An 18,853-nucleotide genomic window follows, 5' to 3' on the forward strand; every position below is an offset into this window, starting at 1 on the left:
GAAGTGGTCACTAGAGAGTGGATTAGATCCAACCTTCCATGTAAATGCTGAAAACAGATTCGGAGTTGCTAATAATAGATCAATGGCAGTGAACGTTCTTGATGGGGCATGGAAGTATGTCACTTCTCCAGTGTTAAATAGATACAGTTGATGATTACCTATAAATCTCTCAATGGCTCTGCCTCAACGATTAATGTCGCGACTGCCCCACATAGGATTGTGGCCATTAAAATCACCAAGTAGAAGGAATGGTGTTGGCAGCTGTTCAACCTAGGCATCCTGTTCATTCTCATTGACACTGACATCTGGTGGCAAGTATACAGAACAAACTGTGACAGTTATGTCAATTGAAATTTCGACTGCCACAGCTTGCAGCTCTGTTGTTATTTGTACCAGTAAGAATGGAATGCGATTTGAAACCAGAATAGCCACACCGCCACTGGCGCGGTTGTGGCTATCATCATCCTTGTGGTAGAGATTGAATCCTTTTAAAGTAATTCTTTCTCCAGGTTTCAGATGAGTTTCCTGGGGTGCCACGCAGAGAGATGAGGTAAATGATGTCAAGTGTTTAATGTCAGAGAAGTTGTTGCGAAAACCACGACAGTTCCATTGGATTATTTTATAATCCATTATGTGTTTGAGGCAGCATTCTTAGAAAAAGTGTCCCTCTTCAATTTTACTGCGGATTTTCCTTTTGAAAATGAAGTTGAATGTGTCACCTCCATATTATTCTCTTCGTCAGAGATATCAGAGAACTCACTCATGGATTGAGTCTCTGATCTCTTAGAATTGGAGATGGCTGCTTTTAATTTTTGTTTGTTGAGCGGGTTCTTAGCAGCCTTCTTAGAACCCACGTTTCTAAGAAGGCTGCTACCCCTGTTTTAGGTAGGGGTGTTTTGGTCTTCTTGCTCTCCTTTTCTGCTGTTCGGGTAGATGGTATTAGCAAACATTTTTCATGGCGAGTTAGAGATTCATTTGGTGAAACAGAAATGTCTGTCTGAACTCCACATGTCTTTGCGTATTTCAGAACAGCAGCAAATGTCTTCTGTTTCACTGGTAAATTTAAAGTGACCATGCGTCGTCCCTCTGGGTAAGGTATATTATTCACCGTCTTTACCCGCTGAATCTCTTTCTCTCTTTTCCACGTGGGACATTTTCGGGAGTAGGCAGTATGGGCCTCTTTGCAGTTGACACAGCATGGAGTGGTTGTGCACTCAGTACCCTGGTGGCCTTCAACTCCACACTGTGCACATAAACTTTTGCCTCGACATGATGTTTGGGAATGTCCAAATCGCTGGCATTTAAAGCAACGCAGCGGATTTGGAATGTACTGATGAACCGGACAGCGCAGATATCCTGCAGTAACAAATGATGGTAATGTTGGCTTTCTGAAAGTAAGAATGAGATGTTTAGTTGGTATCAACTTGCCATCACGACAAATGAAAGTGCGTCGTACAGCAATGACTCCTTGATCTGAAAGACTGATCTGTATATCTGATTCGTCTTCAGACATCAGATCAATCTCGATTATCACCCCACGTGATGAGTTTAGACTTCCGTGTGGGGTGACAGTGACTTCCATGTCTCCAAGTGTTTTTGTTGCCAATAGATTTACTGTTTGTTGAGGTGAGGCTGTTTCTACCAGCAGGTCCCGACCTCAATTTTTGTATCTTTTTCAAGTGCCCAATAGTTAATTCAAATATTTTTTGAATAAGAAATGGAGAGCATTTTGACAGTGGTTTATCACCAGTCGCATGAACTATCAAGTAGGTTGCAGTGATGGAAACGTTGGTTGTTACTGGAGGTAACTCATCCCTGTTTAGTTTTAAATTTTTGGAATCTGTATTTAGACAAAACAATTCAGCTCCTAACGACCCCACCCACCACGGGGCCCAACAACGCGATGCCGGCACATGGGAGTCTCCCATAGACCGTCACACCAGGGTTTCCCAGGAGCAATACCCTCACAATGCAGTCAGGAAGAGCACATCTTGTCTGATGTGTCTGCCCGGTCTGCATCGATCGGTTGACACCAAGCCGAGGTCAAGAATGACTCAACGACCAGCCAATTGACTCGAACGGAGCCTGATTTGAGCCTCCCGTTTATCCGAAGCAGGGGCCAAAGCAGTGTGTTAGGGACGTTATGTTGCCCCTCAACTACCAGGATCCCCCTTTCCGGCATACGGGACACCATGCATGGCAAACACGTGGGTGAGCGTTCAGATCCCAGGAATGGTAAAGAAGAGTTACTAAACCATTTCTGGGAGGTCCCAAACTTACTTTTCAATATTTTTGCAGGGAGCAGTGAAACAGCGTGTTGTCTGTCAGATGGTAATATGGCCTATTGTTATTTACTTTTTTTGCCACTAAAGACACTAATAGCTATTACCGGAGTTGAGATATAAGTGAAGTACGAATTAGGCAAGTTTACCCGACTGTACATCACCTCAGTGCAGGGTATTTACATTTATTCAAGTGTTGTGCAAATCATATCTTCTAAAAAAAACAGAAAGGTGATTTCAATTGAAAGAGAGCAAGAAATCATTAAAAGGAGTGAAAGTTGACAAAAACTTCCTTGTCAAATGGGGAGAGGTTCGGGAATTTACAAACACTCATTATCCAAACACAGCTGAGGCCAGCAGGATCAATTATCTCTACAATGATACTTTTGCCCATAATTTCCGACAGATGTTCAAGAAGAGAGAGAAACAGACCACCTTGGGCTTGTTTTTCAAGAAGCCAGCTGCCAAAAAACAAGGGATGTAACAAGAGGAGTTGATCCTGCATGCCCTGGATCTGACTCTGATTAAAAATCAATAAAAAGAGACCTACTGCAATGTGTAAAAAGTTTGTATCTGTATGAATGTGTGAAGAAAGTGTTCCTCCACCTCCTCCTCACAACATCTGACTACCCAGTATAATTGGTGACTGCTCCATTTTCATTTTTTTTATGGTACAGTACGGTTATTTTATGCTGTGGAATGAATTATCCTCCTCCGACCTCTCATCCATTAAAATAGATGTTTGTTTTTATTTGTTTAATATTTTTCTGTTCATTTTATCGAGTTCAGACCAGGAATTCTTTATAGTGGAGTTTTCACTTTTCATCATCAGTCATCTGGCAATATTGTTTTTATACTTTTTATTTTCAAGATGGCGGCGTCAACAACAAGTTTTCATTACAGAAGGAACAAAGGTAATTATTAGTCGTTTTTAATCTTAATATTACGCTTTTACTATATATTATTTTAAATAATTAAATTTTGTTATATTTTAATTATATTATATCTAATTTTATGATGTTTTTATACATTTTTATCGATATACAGGAAATTTAACAACATCCATTCTAATAAATGTCAGGATTCACTGCTTCTAAGTTTGCATTAGGCTTACATTTTGTTTACTTATTTCTGCTCCAGTAACAATCGTTTGTTTTTCATTTTAGCTGTATCAGCTGACAATTTGTTGAAACAATTAGAACAATTAGGGGATGATAGTGACTTGGATGTTGGTGAAGGTAGTAGAAATGAAGATGAGACTTTAATTATCCCTCCTCCAGCTTTACAAGTAGAATCATCATCTTTATCTTCTAAAGAGGAAATTGAAGATTTAAATGATACTCATCCTGGACCATCTCGTCTATCTGGACCTAAGAGAAGGTGTCAAAAAATTTGAAAGAATTCTACATCATTTGATGCAACTTTGCTTCCCCCATCAAACTGTCAAAATGCTATAGGTCATCATGCTGAAGGTCATTATAACTGGAAACCTATTGGTTATTTCAATTCATTCTAGACTGCATACTATTAATAACAAACAAAACTTACTACTACACCTTATCTTGCAGCCGAAGTTTATTACTTCAAACGTTTTCGGTCATGTTAAATGACCTTTCTCAAGAAAAAGAAATCAAATAAAAGAAAAAAACTGTAAAAATCGAATGCTTAGTACAAACGAACAAGCTTTTTGAATGTTTTTGAACTAGCCTATAATCGTTGCAATTAATGACGTCAGTTTTAACATTGCAACGGAAGTATAAACAATCCTAAAGATTATATAAATATCTAAAAATCATAATTACATAGATTTACCATCTCTGATCAATGTGCATAAATACATAGCTTAGAATATAAAGATGCATAGTATCATAGTAATCTTCGATTATTAAGGCTTTTTATTAAGCTTGAGGACCATGTTGCCAATATTTTTGCCGATTCTCCAAAGTTGTTTGTAAGGCCTTTATGGTTTGCTTTACAAATCTGCCATGCTTCCACGTAATGCCAGTGTTTACGGTCTCGAACTACCTGCAGTAGTCTTGCTTGGTCCCATTCAGCTTTGACATCTTGCGGGTCCGCTAAAACGTATGTGGCCAGCGCCGTGCACGGTTGTTCCTTTCTTATATTTCCTTAGTGTTCTGCTAACATGTCCTTGATACATCTTCCTGTGGCTCCTATATACATTAATTTATTACGTCGCCGTGAGTCCATAACTGGGATTTTATAGACACCGGGGAGTGTGTTTCTGTCCACTTCATCCTTATCGGATCACAATAGCTGGTAAGTGGTGGGGGTTCTTTTATATAGGATTCTTTTTTTCTTGGCTTTTCCGATGCGTTGAAAGATATTAGTCATCGATGCGTTATAATCCATCGTTATAATTCCTTCATTATTAGGTAAACTTCTCTTCTTAAGGCGCTTTATGCTCTTGCTGATAATAGCATTAACATTAATCCCGTACTTTCTGGCTAAGTTATACATATAATTCAATTCATCCGTTCTATCTTTTGTATTGCTACAATGCGAATAAGCTCTTGCAATTAAGGCTCGGAACGCTGCCATTTTATATGCTGGAGGATCATGAGAGATCCAAGAAATAAATGTAGGGTTATATGAGGGATTTCTGTAGACTTTAGTAGTAAACCCTCCTGAGCTGTTAATTTGTATATACAGATCTAAGAAATGTATGGTCTTATCGTTTTCTTGCTCTAACTCTATCTCAAGACCAAATCTATTGTCAATTATATCCTTTATAAAACTCTGTATGTTGGGTTTAGCATTCCAGAATATAAGTACATCGTCTACGTATCGAACGTGCATTATCATTTGCACCTCATACTTCGGCAACAGTGCATTTTCTAGCGTTGCTAGTATCATTTCACATAGCATACCTGCAAGGGGGCTGCCCATAGCTACCCCTTTTTGTTGTGTATAGGTAACACCTTTGAAACTAAATAGCGCAGAGAAAATGGTAAGGTACGACAATTCTAAGATGTATTTTCTTTTCCTTCCTGGAGAAGGGATCTTGCTAAGTAGTATATCCCTTAGATGACAAAAACATGGTTCCAGTTTAACGGATGGATATAAGGCTTTATAGTCTAACACTCAAATATTTAACTTCCTTCGAGTTAATATCAGCCATTTTGTTTAAAATCTCTAACGGTTGCTTGACGCTGTACGGATTGTTAGGGGCATGTTGCCGAACAAAATTGTGTACCCATTTTTCTAGTAATATTGTAGGAGCGTATGCTTTATCAAAGACTGGTCTTATATCTTTGTTCTTTTTATGGGTTTTAGCAAATCCAAAAAGCCTTGGAGTCTACGGGGATTGTACAATTACATTCTTGATGCCTAGTTCTTTGGCTAAAGGAGTGGTGGCAAACCTCTTGACTCTTGCTTTCAGTTTTCCCATGGCGTTAGGGGGTGCAATCGTACAGCAGGTAAGGTCATTTAACATGACCGAAAACATTTGAAATAATAAACTTCGGCTGCAAGATAAGGTGTAGTAGTAAGTTTTGTTTGTTATTGATTATTTCTTACTGTATGCTGATGATAAACTCTATGAATTAATTACAAAAGCTACAAATTTAACATCTGTTGAAAAATCTGGTAAAAGTCTGAATGTGTCAGCTTCAGAAATAAAAATCTTCTTTGGAATGACATTTTTAATGAGTATCCTCGGGTATCCTCAGATACGAATGTATTGGGGAAGGGCTACTCGAGTGCAAACTATTGCAAATGCAATGACGATGGACAGGTATTTTATGATACAATCAAATTTAAAAGCAGTTGTTGACAGACTAGTTGAAGATAGCCACAAACAGGAAAACAAAATCTGGAAAATTGAACCAGTAGTTAATAAATTCAGAGATGTATGCTTGGCATTGCCTTGTCCAGCATGTGTTTGTATTGATGAACAAATGATCCCATTCACTGGTGTGTCACAATTGAAACAGTATGTGCCAAGGAAGCCAAATCCAGTAGGATTAAAAAACTTTGTTTTAGCAGCACCTAGTGGATTAGCCCTTGATTTCTGTATTTACCAAGCTAAAACAACATTTCCTACTTACAACATAGATAGAAAAATTGCTAGTTTAGGAGAATCAGCTGTACTGTACCTTAGTAGAACCTTAGAAGCAGGTACAAAGATATACTTTGACAGATATTTTACTACAATCAGCCTGCTGAGTGTTTTACATGACAGAGGAATTGCTGGAACTGGTACTCTAATGAAAAACAGAATTCCAAAGGGTGTGAAGCTTTTAGAAGATCAAGCACTAGAAAGATTAGGACGAGGGAGTTCTGACCAATCTGTTAATGATGAAGCTAAAATTGCTATTGTAAAATGGATGGACAATAAAGCCATTTTCTTGGCATCAACTGTATCAGGAGTGGGAGAGGAAGATATGTGCAGAAGATGGTCTAAGAAAGAAAAAAGTTTATTCAAGTGGAACATCCTCAAATTGTAAGAGAATACAACATGAATATGGGGGTGTTGACTTAGATAGAACAATTAGCTACTACAGGATCAAGGCAAGAACCAAGAAATGGACTATTAAAACAATCTTTTTCTGATTTGATTTTGCTACAGCAAACTCTTGGTTGGAATACAAGCAAGACAGAATATTTTTTGGGAAAAGAAAAAAATAAATTCTTGAATTCATGGACTTTAAAATTAGTTTAGCTGAAGAGCTTATTTTCAGTTTTTTCCCAACTCAAACAACAGAGAACATTGATGATTTATCTCCCCCAACTCAAAAGAAAAAGATAGTTCCAATTCTGTCCCTAGCTTTTCGGGTGAATGGTGCAATTTACCTTCCAGACTTGGCTGGTGATATTAAAAACAGTGCATGCTGCAGAAATCCAGGATGCAAGAAAAAAACTAAATTCAGATGCATACAGTGCAATGTATTTCTATGTATTACAAGTGATAGAAACTGTTTTTTTGGCTTTTCATAACAAATAGAAGCATCCTTGAACTATACAATTTATTTTTATTTAATTGATATTTTCTTTCAATTATTTAAAACAAGTAAATTCATTAAAAATTTTAAGTTTCAAATTGCTATAATTTGGTTAATTAAGTCCCAAAGATCCATTTTAATAGATGTGCCCCTTAAAAAACACTAAGGGTCAAAGGTTGATGTTGAATTCATAATTGGACTTTTTATAATACAAATATTGTAATTTTAAAATAAATTGATTAAAAAAAAACATTTTTTAATTCTCGGGTCTGAGGAGGTTACATGTTTTAACATGGGAAAATGCATTTCGTATAACAGACTTTTCACTTAACGAACATGCACCTGGAACACATTAAGCATGTTATACAAGGCACCACTGTATATGTGTTTCTGGAGGGGAGGGCACGCCAATAAAGTGTCGTGCCCCAGGTGCCAGTTACGTTCGCTACACCACTGTGTAGGGCAGTGTTTTTCAACCTGTCAGTCGCGACCCGCTGGGGGTCGCAAAGCCTTACATGGGGGAGTCACTAGTAAAAGAAAAAGACAAGTGTTTGTAGGTCCTACACTACATTAAAAAAGCTACAATTTCAGTGAGAAAACTGTACCTGTTTATTTTTCAGTATAATTGGATTTCTGATCGATACTTAGGTCTCAATCATGGGTGTAGCCAGGGAAAATAATAGCCGAAAAAGTGTTGAGCTGATTTCAAAAAAGAAATAAAAAGTAGAAGCTGAAAATGCTGATCCTAAAAAGAAAAAAAGGTCAACGGCTCCCTGTGCCCAATGTTATGATTAAAGGAAGTTTCATACTTTACCTGTATTAAGTTATTGTCGATTCTTGTAAAATTTTCATTTTAATCAACAATAATTTGTCTCAACAGAAAGAAAATTAAATACATAGTTTTTAAAATCACTGATATAGTTTTAATATGGCCCTGGGGGGGTCACCAGAATTTTTTATCTTGTAAAGGGGTCGCGTATTCAAGAAGATTCAAAAACACTGGTGTAGGGGATCGACGATCAAAAAAGTTTGGCAACCCCTGTACTAGACCTACCTGTTATTTGAAATTTAGCAACTGTAGCCGTCCATAAACGGTGTTTAAATAGTGTCTTTATACATGACATTGATTTGGTCGAACGGATTCAATAAACTCCTCTATTTCATTTATTTTTCGTTTCTTTTTTTTTTTTTTTTTTGAGATCGTCACAATTGTAGGGTAGTTTTAACCCTCTATCGCTTCAGGCCGAGGCCATCGTTATTCAAGGCTTGCTTGTAACCGTGTCAAAGAATTGTGACGTCAAATTACTGGTCATTCGTTGTTTACTGGACAACGTGGTGTTGGATATATCAAAGCTTGTCTTTCTAGTTCATTTTATAATCCAGTTCCAGTGGCATCATAAATTGGATATTATTTATATTCATCTAGTTTATCAAAGGTAAGACATTTTTTTGATTATTAATTATATAAAAAGAAAATTAAGGGTATTTTAAGTACATAACTAGTTATTATGTAGACCATTTTTCAATATTTTCAAATTAGGCCTAATTCGTAAATACACTTTAAAAGGAAAGACATTTTAGTTATACATTATATTTTTTGTGGATAAAGTCAGTTTGATTTATATATTGGATATTATAAATAATGGTAAGATTTTCTTGTTGGCAATTCAATATAAGATTTCGACAATTGGTACAATCCCTGATTTACATCAAGTTATCTAAGTTGTCCCATTCGTTAAAATATTAATAATTTCTTATAATTCTAAGTGAAATGAATAAACTAGTTTAATTAGGACAAAATTGGATATAACATAAGTTAATAATATGTAATATACTGTATGTGTGTATATATATACTGTATATGTGCTATAGTAGATATGGGTAAGAATATGTTACTAATTATTTTACATTATAACTAAAAAGAATTTAAATATATGTATTTACATAATAGATGCCTCAAAGATGCTGTGTGACAGGCTGTAAAAGCAATTACTCATCTACAGAGTACACAACAGTTTTCTCTTTCCCCAAAAGTCAAGAAATGATTAGTAAGTGGATTAACGCTATACCACGTAATGACTTTTCTCCTTCTAAAACAGTGTTGTGTGTATTAAACATTTTGATGACAAATTTATCATTAAAGAAGATAAAGTAAAAATAGATGATGGGTCATGGTTAATAGTTCCTAGATTGAAACCAAAAATAACTGAAGATGCCTATCCTTCCATATTTCCAAATTGTCCAGCTTACCTTTCACATAAGCCTCCAGCCAAAAGAAAATCTGGTAATGACAGAAGAAAAGAATTATTTGAACGTGATAATCAACAGTTTTGTGAATGGTGCCAAAAACATATCATTAAATCATTTGCAGATTTGGAAGATGGTATTTCCAATCATGTTGCAAATTCTTGGTTGTATTTATTTGATACAGAATATGTTTTATTATATAAAATTACAATGTCAGATATTCCACAAGTAACCCATGCTATTAAATTGCTTCAAAATTTTGATATATGCATATATTTTAATGGAACCCAATTGGATAACAAAAACTTTGAACGGCTGTTAGGATCAGAAAAAAGTGTGATTAATGGACTAAATTTGAGGCATTATTGAGTCATTTACAAGGATATAACAAAACAGAAGTAAAAATGAAAGATAAACTGCATCAAGCTGCACAAATGATCTTAGAATGTTTAAGTACCGAGAGTGAAGATTCTTTTGAATTTTCAAATACAAAATTGTCATTTCTCTGTGAACAGATATATTTATTTAGTTCGAAACAACCAAGATACAGTTCTGAGACTTTAATATGGGCTTCCATGTTATTTTTTCATTCTCCAACTTCATATAGGCTCATTAAGAATAGTAATGTTTTGACATTACCATATACATCCTATTTGAGGAGTTTTACTAGTTGCATTACTAATGAGATTGATCCAAATACAGAACATATTACATATCTTAAAGAAAAAGTTCAATGCCTTAACTCAAAAGATAAAATAGTTATACTACAATTAGATGAAATACATGTAAAACCCATGTCATTATTCAAAGATGGTAGAATTTATGGATTAGCAATAAATGAAAAAATGTCAGAAGCTAAATGTGTTTTGGCATTTCTAGTGGCATCATTATTTTCTAAAGAAAAAGATATTACTGCATTACATCCAGTTTGCAGTCTTAAAGCTGAGCAGTTGTTGGAACAAAACAAGTGTTGAAAGTTGTAGCAAGCATTGGTTATCAAGTTGTTTCCATGCCTGCCGATAACAGAATAAATACTCAAAAAAGAGTAAAATGTTTACTCTTTTTTGTGGTGGTGAATTAAAAGTATCTGTGAAGAATCCATTCTCAGAGGAATTGATTTTCTTACTATTTGATTCTGTGCACTTATTAAAATCAATTAGAAATAATTGGCTGAATATACACCATACTAACCAGACATTTTTTTATCCTGACATACAAAAGGAAACAAAATGCATTGCTACTTTGTTTCATCTAAAAGAGATATTAAGAGCAGAAGGCAAAAGTGTGAAGTTTGCACCATCTTTGTCTTTAAAGGTATTATATCCTTTATCATTGGAAAGGCAAAATGTTTCATATGCAATAAAACTTTTTGATAAGAAAGTAGCTGCAGCTCTGCAGAAATTTGCACAAAATGTGGATTATATCCAGACAAAAGATTTTATTGAAAGAATTGCAATATGGTGGAATGTAATGAATGTAAAACATCCAGAAAAGGGAAAACAATTAAGAGATATTTACTGCAGACCAATATATACTAAAAATGATGAGCAAATTAAATTTCTGAATTGTTTTATAGAATTTTTGGATGCATGGGATAAATTTAACTTGAAACAACACTATGGAAGATTGTCATATGAAACACATTTCGCTTTAAAACATTCAACTTATGCTACGATTCATCTTATTGAATATTTGTTTAAAAAATTTTCATTGAAGTTTGTACTTTTGGGAAAGTTCCAAACAGATAATCTTGAAGCTAGGTTTGGACAATATCGCCAAATGTGTGGTGGTAATTATCATGTTAGTGTTGTGCAGGTTTTAGAATGTGAAAAAAAATTAAAATTTTTAAGTTTACTGAAATTAAAATCTGAGAGAATAGGGAATTTCCATATTAAAGATTTGATGTCAGCTCAAGTAGAAAATTGTATGCAACATTCCTTTAAATCACAGATGGATATTTGTTTTGAATGTTTTGATGATGTTCCAATTGAATGTGAAATAATAACAGTTCCTTTGTCTACTGTTAAAATTTTAGTTTTTACTGCTGGTTATGCTGTTCATAAATTATTACAGACAATTTCATGTGAAAAGTGTAAATCAGTAATATCCTGTTTAGATAAAAAATTAGAATTTGACATTTTACACCCTGAACTTATAAGTTATATTAAAGAAATTGATAGAGGAGGACTTTCATATCCATCTGATTTATTTCTCACTTTAACTGTTGAATTATATAAGCCTTTTCAATGTTTATTACAAGCTAAGTATGACGATCAATTTCTACAGTGCAAAAAACAAAGTTATTTATAAAACTTTCATTTGAAAGAATTGAACTAATTGATTTAGTATCTGTCAGTGTTCCATGTATCTGTGGAACAATGCCATATTTTCTTTTGAAAAATTTTTTAAATATAATTTCAAATATTTTTTTAAATAATTATTGTCATGCAAGAATATCAGCATTGAAACATATACCTGGAAGAAAAAGGAAATTACAAACTTACAATAAATCTGCAAATTAATTACTTTAAATACTTTACCTACACATTTCCACTTGCACTTATTCTCATAATAGTAATAAATATTTATATACTGTATTAAGTTAGATTTCTGTTTTATTTTATATATAAATTTTTCTAAATACATTTACAGAAGTAATATGTAATAATATAGATTTTTAAAATAAATTATATTCTTTGTAAGATAAAAATTAATAATTGCAAGACTTTTGATATATTTATTTGTTTAAAAAGTTGATAAAATAAATTTTAAAAGTTAATCATGCAGTGTTGTTCATTATGAAACTTTTTTCACTTAAAAATTATTTAATACATTTATAACATTTAAATATTACCTCGATAAATTAATTTTAAAAATAATTCTTTTGATAAAAAAAAATATTCTATTTAACATAAATGATCAGCAACGCTTTGATGATGAATGACCAGTACTGTGACCTCCAAGCAGGCCTTGAATAACGATGGCCTCAGTCAGGCCCATCCTAGTCTCGTGTAATGATTAATTTAACTTTCGTAATTCTCACCTGACCCGTCTTGTTCGTACGCCAGGTTCCCGGTCGTATCTCCAACCAAGGAAAGTCCACTAAATCTGTCTTTCGATTTTATTCACACAAAACAAAAATTAACTAATTCGGTTAGAAGAGAATTCCGTTATTTCCCGCTCTTTTTGAACATAAGAACGTCTTTTCTAAGTGTTGCCAACTCTCTACAATAATAATAAGAAACAAAAAAAAAAAAAACGCCCGCCATCTAGCGGTATGAACGGGTCATCCTTCCACCTTTGATTTTGTAAGTCAAAATCAAATTAAATTTAAATTTAAATTTAAACCTGACAAAACACATATAGTATAAATTGAATGAGTTCGAATCAGTTTATAAATCTGGTCGATTTGGAGTCTTTAGGAATCTGTCCCTTTTTGAGACTCGATAATTTTCAGATGAGTTTGTCACAACATCACTCTCTGTAACGGCAGAGGTCATTCGGGACTCATCATAGGTCCCGTCGCGATCATTTTCAGTAGAGCCTGCAGTCTTGCCACGAAATTCGTTTCGCATAGCATGCTTTCCATTCTCCGAAAAGATCTCCAAGGGGTACAATTTCCTAAAAGGACGGATGAGAAATCCAACATGTGTTTTTATTTTGGCTACCTCTTACCAATCCATCTTTACCTGGATAGATCTCGATAACTTTCGCCAGAGGCCAATCAAGTCGTTTTTGGTTGTCATGCCCAACCAAGACGATATCTCCCACGGCAATCATTTTAGTGCCTTTGGCTACCCCTCTCGGGTTTTGCAATTGCGCCAGGTACTCAATTCGGAATCTATTTCGTAAATCTTTTCTCAACTTGCATAAATAACGGAATCTCTTCCCAAGATTTACCTTTTCCATGTGGTCTAAATTGGGAAGTCCAGTTTCCTTTACTCCTTGCAGAAACATATTACGAGTCAACGGAATTAAATCTTCAATATCTTCCGAGAGAGTAGTAAGTGGTCGAGAGTTCATCAAACCCTTTACCTCACAGATAATTGTGTAGAGTTCTTCGTAGGTTAACGAAGCTCGTCATATTTCACAATATTCTCCTCATAATCTCTTCATAAAATTCATAAGTCAAATTCTCCTCATAATCTGCTTTACACATCCTACCAACCTTTCCCACCAGCCACCCCCATGGCGAAGCTGGAGGAATGAATTTCCAGGTAATGTCTTGAACAAGAATTTCGTCTTTGATCTCTTTAAGTTCCACCTCAGAGAAAATTTTGGCGGCACCGACAAAATTTGTGCCGTTATTATTATAAATAACAGAAGGGTGTCCTCTTCTTGCCACAAATCTTCTAAATGTCTGCAGGAACGCTTTTGTTGACAGGGACGTCAACAATTCAAGATGTACTGCCCTGTATACTGCACAAGTATACAGGCCAATCCAACACTTCTGTGTATCCCTCAGGTACGGTGGACCAGCTACATCAACGCCAATAACCTCGAATGGCGCAGCATCTCTTATGCGATCCACGGGCAATGGCGAAAATTCAGGGTGGGCTAGAGACACGTCAAATCTTCGACAGATAGATCATCATATTATGATTGCCCCTGGAAGTCGGCTTCTTACAGAAACACAGCTTCCCTATCATCAGATATCACGGCATGCCACTGCAACAGCGTCACCTACATTAAATTCAAATGATGCTTGCTGTCAAAGATTGCACATGGACGGCCATGACGGTGCACATAGTTAAAATTTAACCGAGTAATTTTCGGAGGCATATACAGTAATACCCCGAACTTACGCGATAGGTGGGACCAAGCGATAACCGCGTAAGTCGAATTCGCGTAAGTCGGGGTATAATTTTGTATATAAATACATACAAATAACACAAAATAAATTGTAGCTATATGTCGAACACGTCCGAACATGTAAGCCGAATAATAGTGTGGGGGAAATGAGTAATTAAGAGTTGCGTGGCGCTCAAACAAAAGACGAATTGACGAGATTTGAAAATCGCGTAACTCCGGATTTGCGTAAGTCGGGGTAGCGTAAGTCGGGGTATTACTGTATATAGTAAAGGGTCGCGTGTAGTGGTATGATTCATTAAAAATTATTTGTTCCCACAGGGGATCTACAATTTGGAGGATCGCCACCCACCACATTGGGAGCTTGAATCTTACCTAACTTCTTTATTTGTAAATTTTTTTCACTGTAATTTTTGCTAAAATTTTTTTCAAATTCATATTAAATGCATTATTTTTGACAAATCTATACAAAATTTTCCCTTTATCTTTTCCACGCTTTGAAGATCAAGTCTTCCAGTTATAACAAACAAACGCTAAAACTGCATTTTAATTTTTTAAATCTTCTTAAATTAAATTTCAGTCTAACTGGTTTTATTTAGACTAGAAAGTGTCTTTCTATATCGTCCTCACCAAAGATAGTGAATAAACGGAAAAAAAACATTCAAATTTAAACGTGCTCGATTTACGGTAGCGTAAGAGTAACTATTTATTGAGAGGTTCCCAATCCCAAAGGGGTGTTGTGTAACAACAAAAATTAAAATGCAGGGCTACGGGAGTAGTTCGTGCAACTGTCAGCATTTTATAAATATAGTTCATTTTCCAATATATTCCCTACATCCAAATAATTAAAAGAAATGGAAAAAACTTATATTCATTAAATATTTCATACTTGCATACTTCGTACTCGTTTGCATCCTTGCCCAATTTGCACAACCTGGCGTTAGGCAGTTATCGAAGATACAGGGCATGGTTAAAAATTAAGACAGCGTAACCGCAATTACTCCAGTTATTACAGGTTATGACAAGTAAAAATTTTTCAGAGTCCGGTCACAAATAGGATACGTATTGATTATTGACAATCTGTGACACGCCATAATAAGCAAAAATTTTAAAAAACTAATTAGCGGGCTTAAAATAATAAATACAAATGTATTCTGACAGTTTATGGATCAATAATTATACTTTCTATTTGCAAAATTGCTTCAATTTTAACACAAAATAAGAAAAAAGTGAATTTTTTAAAAAAATTGCGGGATTTCACGGGATATTTCCCAGGTTAAAAAAAAAGCCGGGATCACGTTTGAGAAACTCTACCGTATACTTTATTGCTGTTGGAAAAGTGGAATGCTTAACCTACACTCATTCTCGCTATGCGGAAGAGACACCTTTACAGGATAGGGTTGCGTGTCTGTTTATAAACGTTAATATTACGTATGCATTTACATTATTAAAAAAGTTCATTGCTTAATTCTTAACGACTTTTCATTCTTTAAAAATGTATATAAAATTGCAATATTTATATATAAATATATACCTCATACATTCTTAAAAAATTAAGAAGTGCTCGGAAACATATGAAACATCGATACAGGTAAACAGGTTGACAAATTCATATGCTGCCATCTGTTGTTAGAAAAATGTATTTAATAACTTTAACAATTGAATAATTTTTTTCTCTCAGTTCGTTTATATGAAGTTGCCTGCCATCTGTCGTTATTACTTACAGTTTAATTCATATTTAACAGTTTTTAATGGAAACGTCGGATTTGAGTCCCAGCGATTTTTTTAATTTCAAAGTAATCAGTTGTATTGAACACTGCCTATTTGTCCACCTACAAATTAATGTAATATAGACTGAGCGTTTATCTCAATTTACTTGATTTTTACAGCCTAAAATCGACCCAACTTTGCCCCTCACATTATTTTGCCCCTCTACACACGATATTTGTAATTCCGAATCGTTCATCTAAGATCACTTTATTATTTACAGCGATTAAGAAAAAATGAATTTTTCTTCTTTTCCAAATCACCTATAAAATAAACTTTTAATGATTTATTGTCATAATTTTTAAAAAATAGTTTTAAAAATTAAGGCGAATTATGTTACAAAATTAAAACTGTGTAGGGTATATTAATACATAAAGTACAGTAAAACTTGTCGAAAACAAAACTGGAATAAAACTATATTTACTACTTTGTGACAATTTATGTCCATTGCATCGTTATATAAGTAAGCGTTGCGTAATAATAAAGGCATTCAAGGCCTTCGAACGTTCATAAGGGACCCGGGGATTTCCTGGACCCCATATAACCTCGGAGAGAGCTTCTTTTACCAATTACAGGGGTTTTTTTTCTTTTTGCCACTTTTGTGTTATATTTTAAACAAATGAAATACGTAGAATTTTTTAAATTGATAAAAACAGACTTACAGATTTTCTGTTGTTTTTAACGAATGTAACATGATATGTTTAGAGTTGAAACCATAACGAGCGTTTAAAATTTTTGTATGCTTTGGAAAAATCTCCAGCTACTTTTGTCTCACGGTTTTGTAGGCTACACACGGCTCATAAACCATAATTATTTGTACTGATAATTTTTAAGTATATAATTTCCTATAATATCGTTAAAATTTTAACGATAATATTAAAATTTTTCTTTAAGATTTACAGTAGAGCCTCGATTATCCGACTCAATTGGGGACTGGGGTTGGTCGGATAACCAAAAAGTATGAAAAAATCCATTATTAGTGTAGTATATTATTATATCTCACGTAATTAGTGTATTAGTATATTGCTATTAACCTACTTCGCGTCGAATTTTCATCGATGTTAAGCCTAACAAAAATTTGTTTTAAAATAATAATCGTCGCTATCGTATCGTTAAAATTTAGAAAATTAAGCCTCGTTTAAATACTAGCTCCCTTTAATGATCGATCCAGTGTTGCCAGCTAAAACACGTAAAAATAATATTAAAGTAGCCAAGACATAGCCAAATATTGTAGCGCCACATCACTAGCGGGCATTTGAAATTTGCCGACTAGGACGGTCGGTTAACCGAGGTGACGGTTAATCGGGGGACAAATAATCGATGTTCTACTTTAGTTTGATGAGATGAGACATCGATTCTAGACTAATTCGACTCAACATTTTCAAAATACGTATAATTTTTTCGGAATAATCCATATAAACTATGCTATAAACAAAAATTGCAAGATTACTTACCGAGTGTGCGCCGTTCGACAACGCCGTTGCTTAAGCTTGTTTTCGTCGTGGAAATTGTCATCGAATGGCGCTCGCGTGCTTCCTGATAAATTCTTTTTTTTGCGAAAAATTCGCTGAACTTTAGAGACATCATTAACCCGTCAGCAGTGGAGTAATTAGCCGCTGAGCTTTCCCTAGTAGTGGAGTAAAAGCGTGGGAAAATTTTTAAGAATTTTCCCACGCGTTTTTCTCGGTTCTATTCCGAAAAAAAAATTTTTAGATAGTTACGTCTAGTAAAGAAAAAATTCTTCTTTATTGTCACATAATTATTTTTTATGTGAATTTTTTTTCGCGGTAATTTTTGTCTAAATTTTTTTTTCAAATTTATATTAAATTGTATTGTGATTTTCTATCCATTACAATTTTTTCAAAAGTTTTCAATTTATTTTCAATTTTATATAATTTTTTAAAGTTTCATGCATTTAAGTCATGACGATTTTTTCTAACCAGCGAATCAAATTCAAGAAAATGTAAATGACAATTAACGGATTTCATCCACGCTTGTAGATGACGTAACGGCTGTTGTGTTTACAACTACGACGCCTGGCGGCCTTACCCCCCCGGATTGTAAAGTAGGTGAAGGTCGTCTCGTGTTCTACTTTCTGTAGAAGTGACGTAATCATTGTAAATAAAAGAAAATTTCAAATATCTTTTATTTTATTTTAAAATTTTTTGTTCAAATTTACACCCAAATATTAAAGCGGTTTAAAATATTAGCATTTGGTAAATACACTTAATTTACGTATAATAAATATAAATAAAATTTTAAGAAAGAACAAAACAATAAAAAAATTAAAAATATTTTTTATATTCATCTTCAGATTTATTACATATGTTATATTAAATCACCGGTATTTAATTTTAAAACAATATTCATCATTGGCATTCATCAGAAATGAAACCATAACTACTGTAAAAGACACTTCCCTGAGAGGCTCCGATGCAGTCTGAAAAAGTCGACACACTACGTCACCAATCTAATGTGTGACCTACTTTCTCTAACACTAAAACAAAGTAAATTACAGTACAACGATACACATAAACACTAATTATAATAAACAAAACAAATTCTTAAAGTTTTTCTAAAATCCTCCATTCCGTCTTTGATATATTTCTACGTAATAGCACTATTAGAGTAGACATGTCAAAATAACAGGCTTATAAACCCTATAAGAACATATTTCGAAATTAGGACTAGATAATTATATGCACAAATAAATTAGTAAGCCTATAATACATACTCTCACTTATATCCAAGTATTATATCCAAAGATCAGTTCTCGATAATTGTCGA

The 18,853-nt window shown here is 34.2% G+C and overlaps 6 protein-coding genes and 1 pseudogene across 6 annotated transcripts; 4 read left to right on the plus strand and 3 right to left on the minus strand.

Annotated features, from left to right (window-relative positions):
* Window positions 1–805: 805 nt before the first annotated feature.
* On the minus strand, window positions 806–1,582 carry LOC111637304. The gene has a single exon (XM_023382777.1). It carries the CDS (start codon window positions 1,580–1,582, stop codon window positions 806–808), a length of 777 nt encoding a protein of 258 aa, XP_023238545.1.
* Window positions 1,583–4,547: 2,965 nt separating this feature from the next.
* On the minus strand, window positions 4,548–5,189 carry LOC111637305. The gene has a single exon (XM_023382778.1). The coding sequence runs from the start codon at window positions 5,187–5,189 to the stop codon at window positions 4,548–4,550; it is 642 nt and encodes a 213-aa protein (XP_023238546.1).
* Window positions 5,190–5,803: 614 nt separating this feature from the next.
* LOC111637306 (piggyBac transposable element-derived protein 4-like) lies at window positions 5,804–8,007 on the plus strand (the record flags this gene model as incomplete). The annotated part of the gene is made up of 1 exon (XM_023382779.1): window positions 5,804–8,007. A coding segment is annotated over one exon (945 nt), but the record flags the coding sequence as incomplete, so codon positions are not given.
* A 1,113-nt stretch (window positions 8,008–9,120) lies between these two features.
* On the plus strand, window positions 9,121–9,859 carry LOC111637307. Its single transcript, XM_023382781.1, has 2 exons — window positions 9,121–9,124; window positions 9,387–9,859. Exons 1-2 carry the CDS (start codon window positions 9,121–9,123, stop codon window positions 9,857–9,859), a joined length of 477 nt encoding a protein of 158 aa, XP_023238549.1.
* A 35-nt stretch (window positions 9,860–9,894) lies between these two features.
* Window positions 9,895–10,464, plus strand: LOC111637308. Its single transcript, XM_023382782.1, has one exon. The coding sequence runs from the start codon at window positions 9,895–9,897 to the stop codon at window positions 10,462–10,464; it is 570 nt and encodes a 189-aa protein (XP_023238550.1).
* Window positions 10,465–10,540: 76 nt separating this feature from the next.
* LOC111637309 lies at window positions 10,541–11,800 on the plus strand. Its single transcript, XM_023382783.1, has one exon. It carries the CDS (start codon window positions 10,541–10,543, stop codon window positions 11,798–11,800), a length of 1,260 nt encoding a protein of 419 aa, XP_023238551.1.
* Window positions 11,801–12,882: 1,082 nt separating this feature from the next.
* Window positions 12,883–13,680, minus strand: LOC111637310 (annotated as a pseudogene).
* Window positions 13,681–18,853: the final 5,173 nt, after the last annotated feature.

The sequence above is a fragment of the Centruroides sculpturatus genome, unplaced genomic scaffold, assembly GCF_000671375.1.
Source record: "Centruroides sculpturatus isolate CEXI.00-Female unplaced genomic scaffold, Cexi_2.0 scaffold1056, whole genome shotgun sequence".
NCBI lineage: Eukaryota > Metazoa > Arthropoda > Arachnida > Scorpiones > Buthidae > Centruroides > Centruroides sculpturatus.

Bases quoted from the DNA above. Each gene is read 5' to 3' on its own strand.
- LOC111637305 (XM_023382778.1), bottom strand. From the start codon at position 5,189: ATGGGCAGCCCCCTTGCAGGTATGCTATGTGAAATGATACTAGCAACG.
- LOC111637308 (XM_023382782.1), top strand. From the start codon at position 9,895: ATGAAAGATAAACTGCATCAAGCTGCACAAATGATCTTAGAATGTTTA.
- LOC111637304 (XM_023382777.1), bottom strand. From the start codon at position 1,582: ATGGAAGTCACTGTCACCCCACACGGAAGTCTAAACTCATCACGTGGG.
- LOC111637309 (XM_023382783.1), top strand. From the start codon at position 10,541: ATGTTTACTCTTTTTTGTGGTGGTGAATTAAAAGTATCTGTGAAGAAT.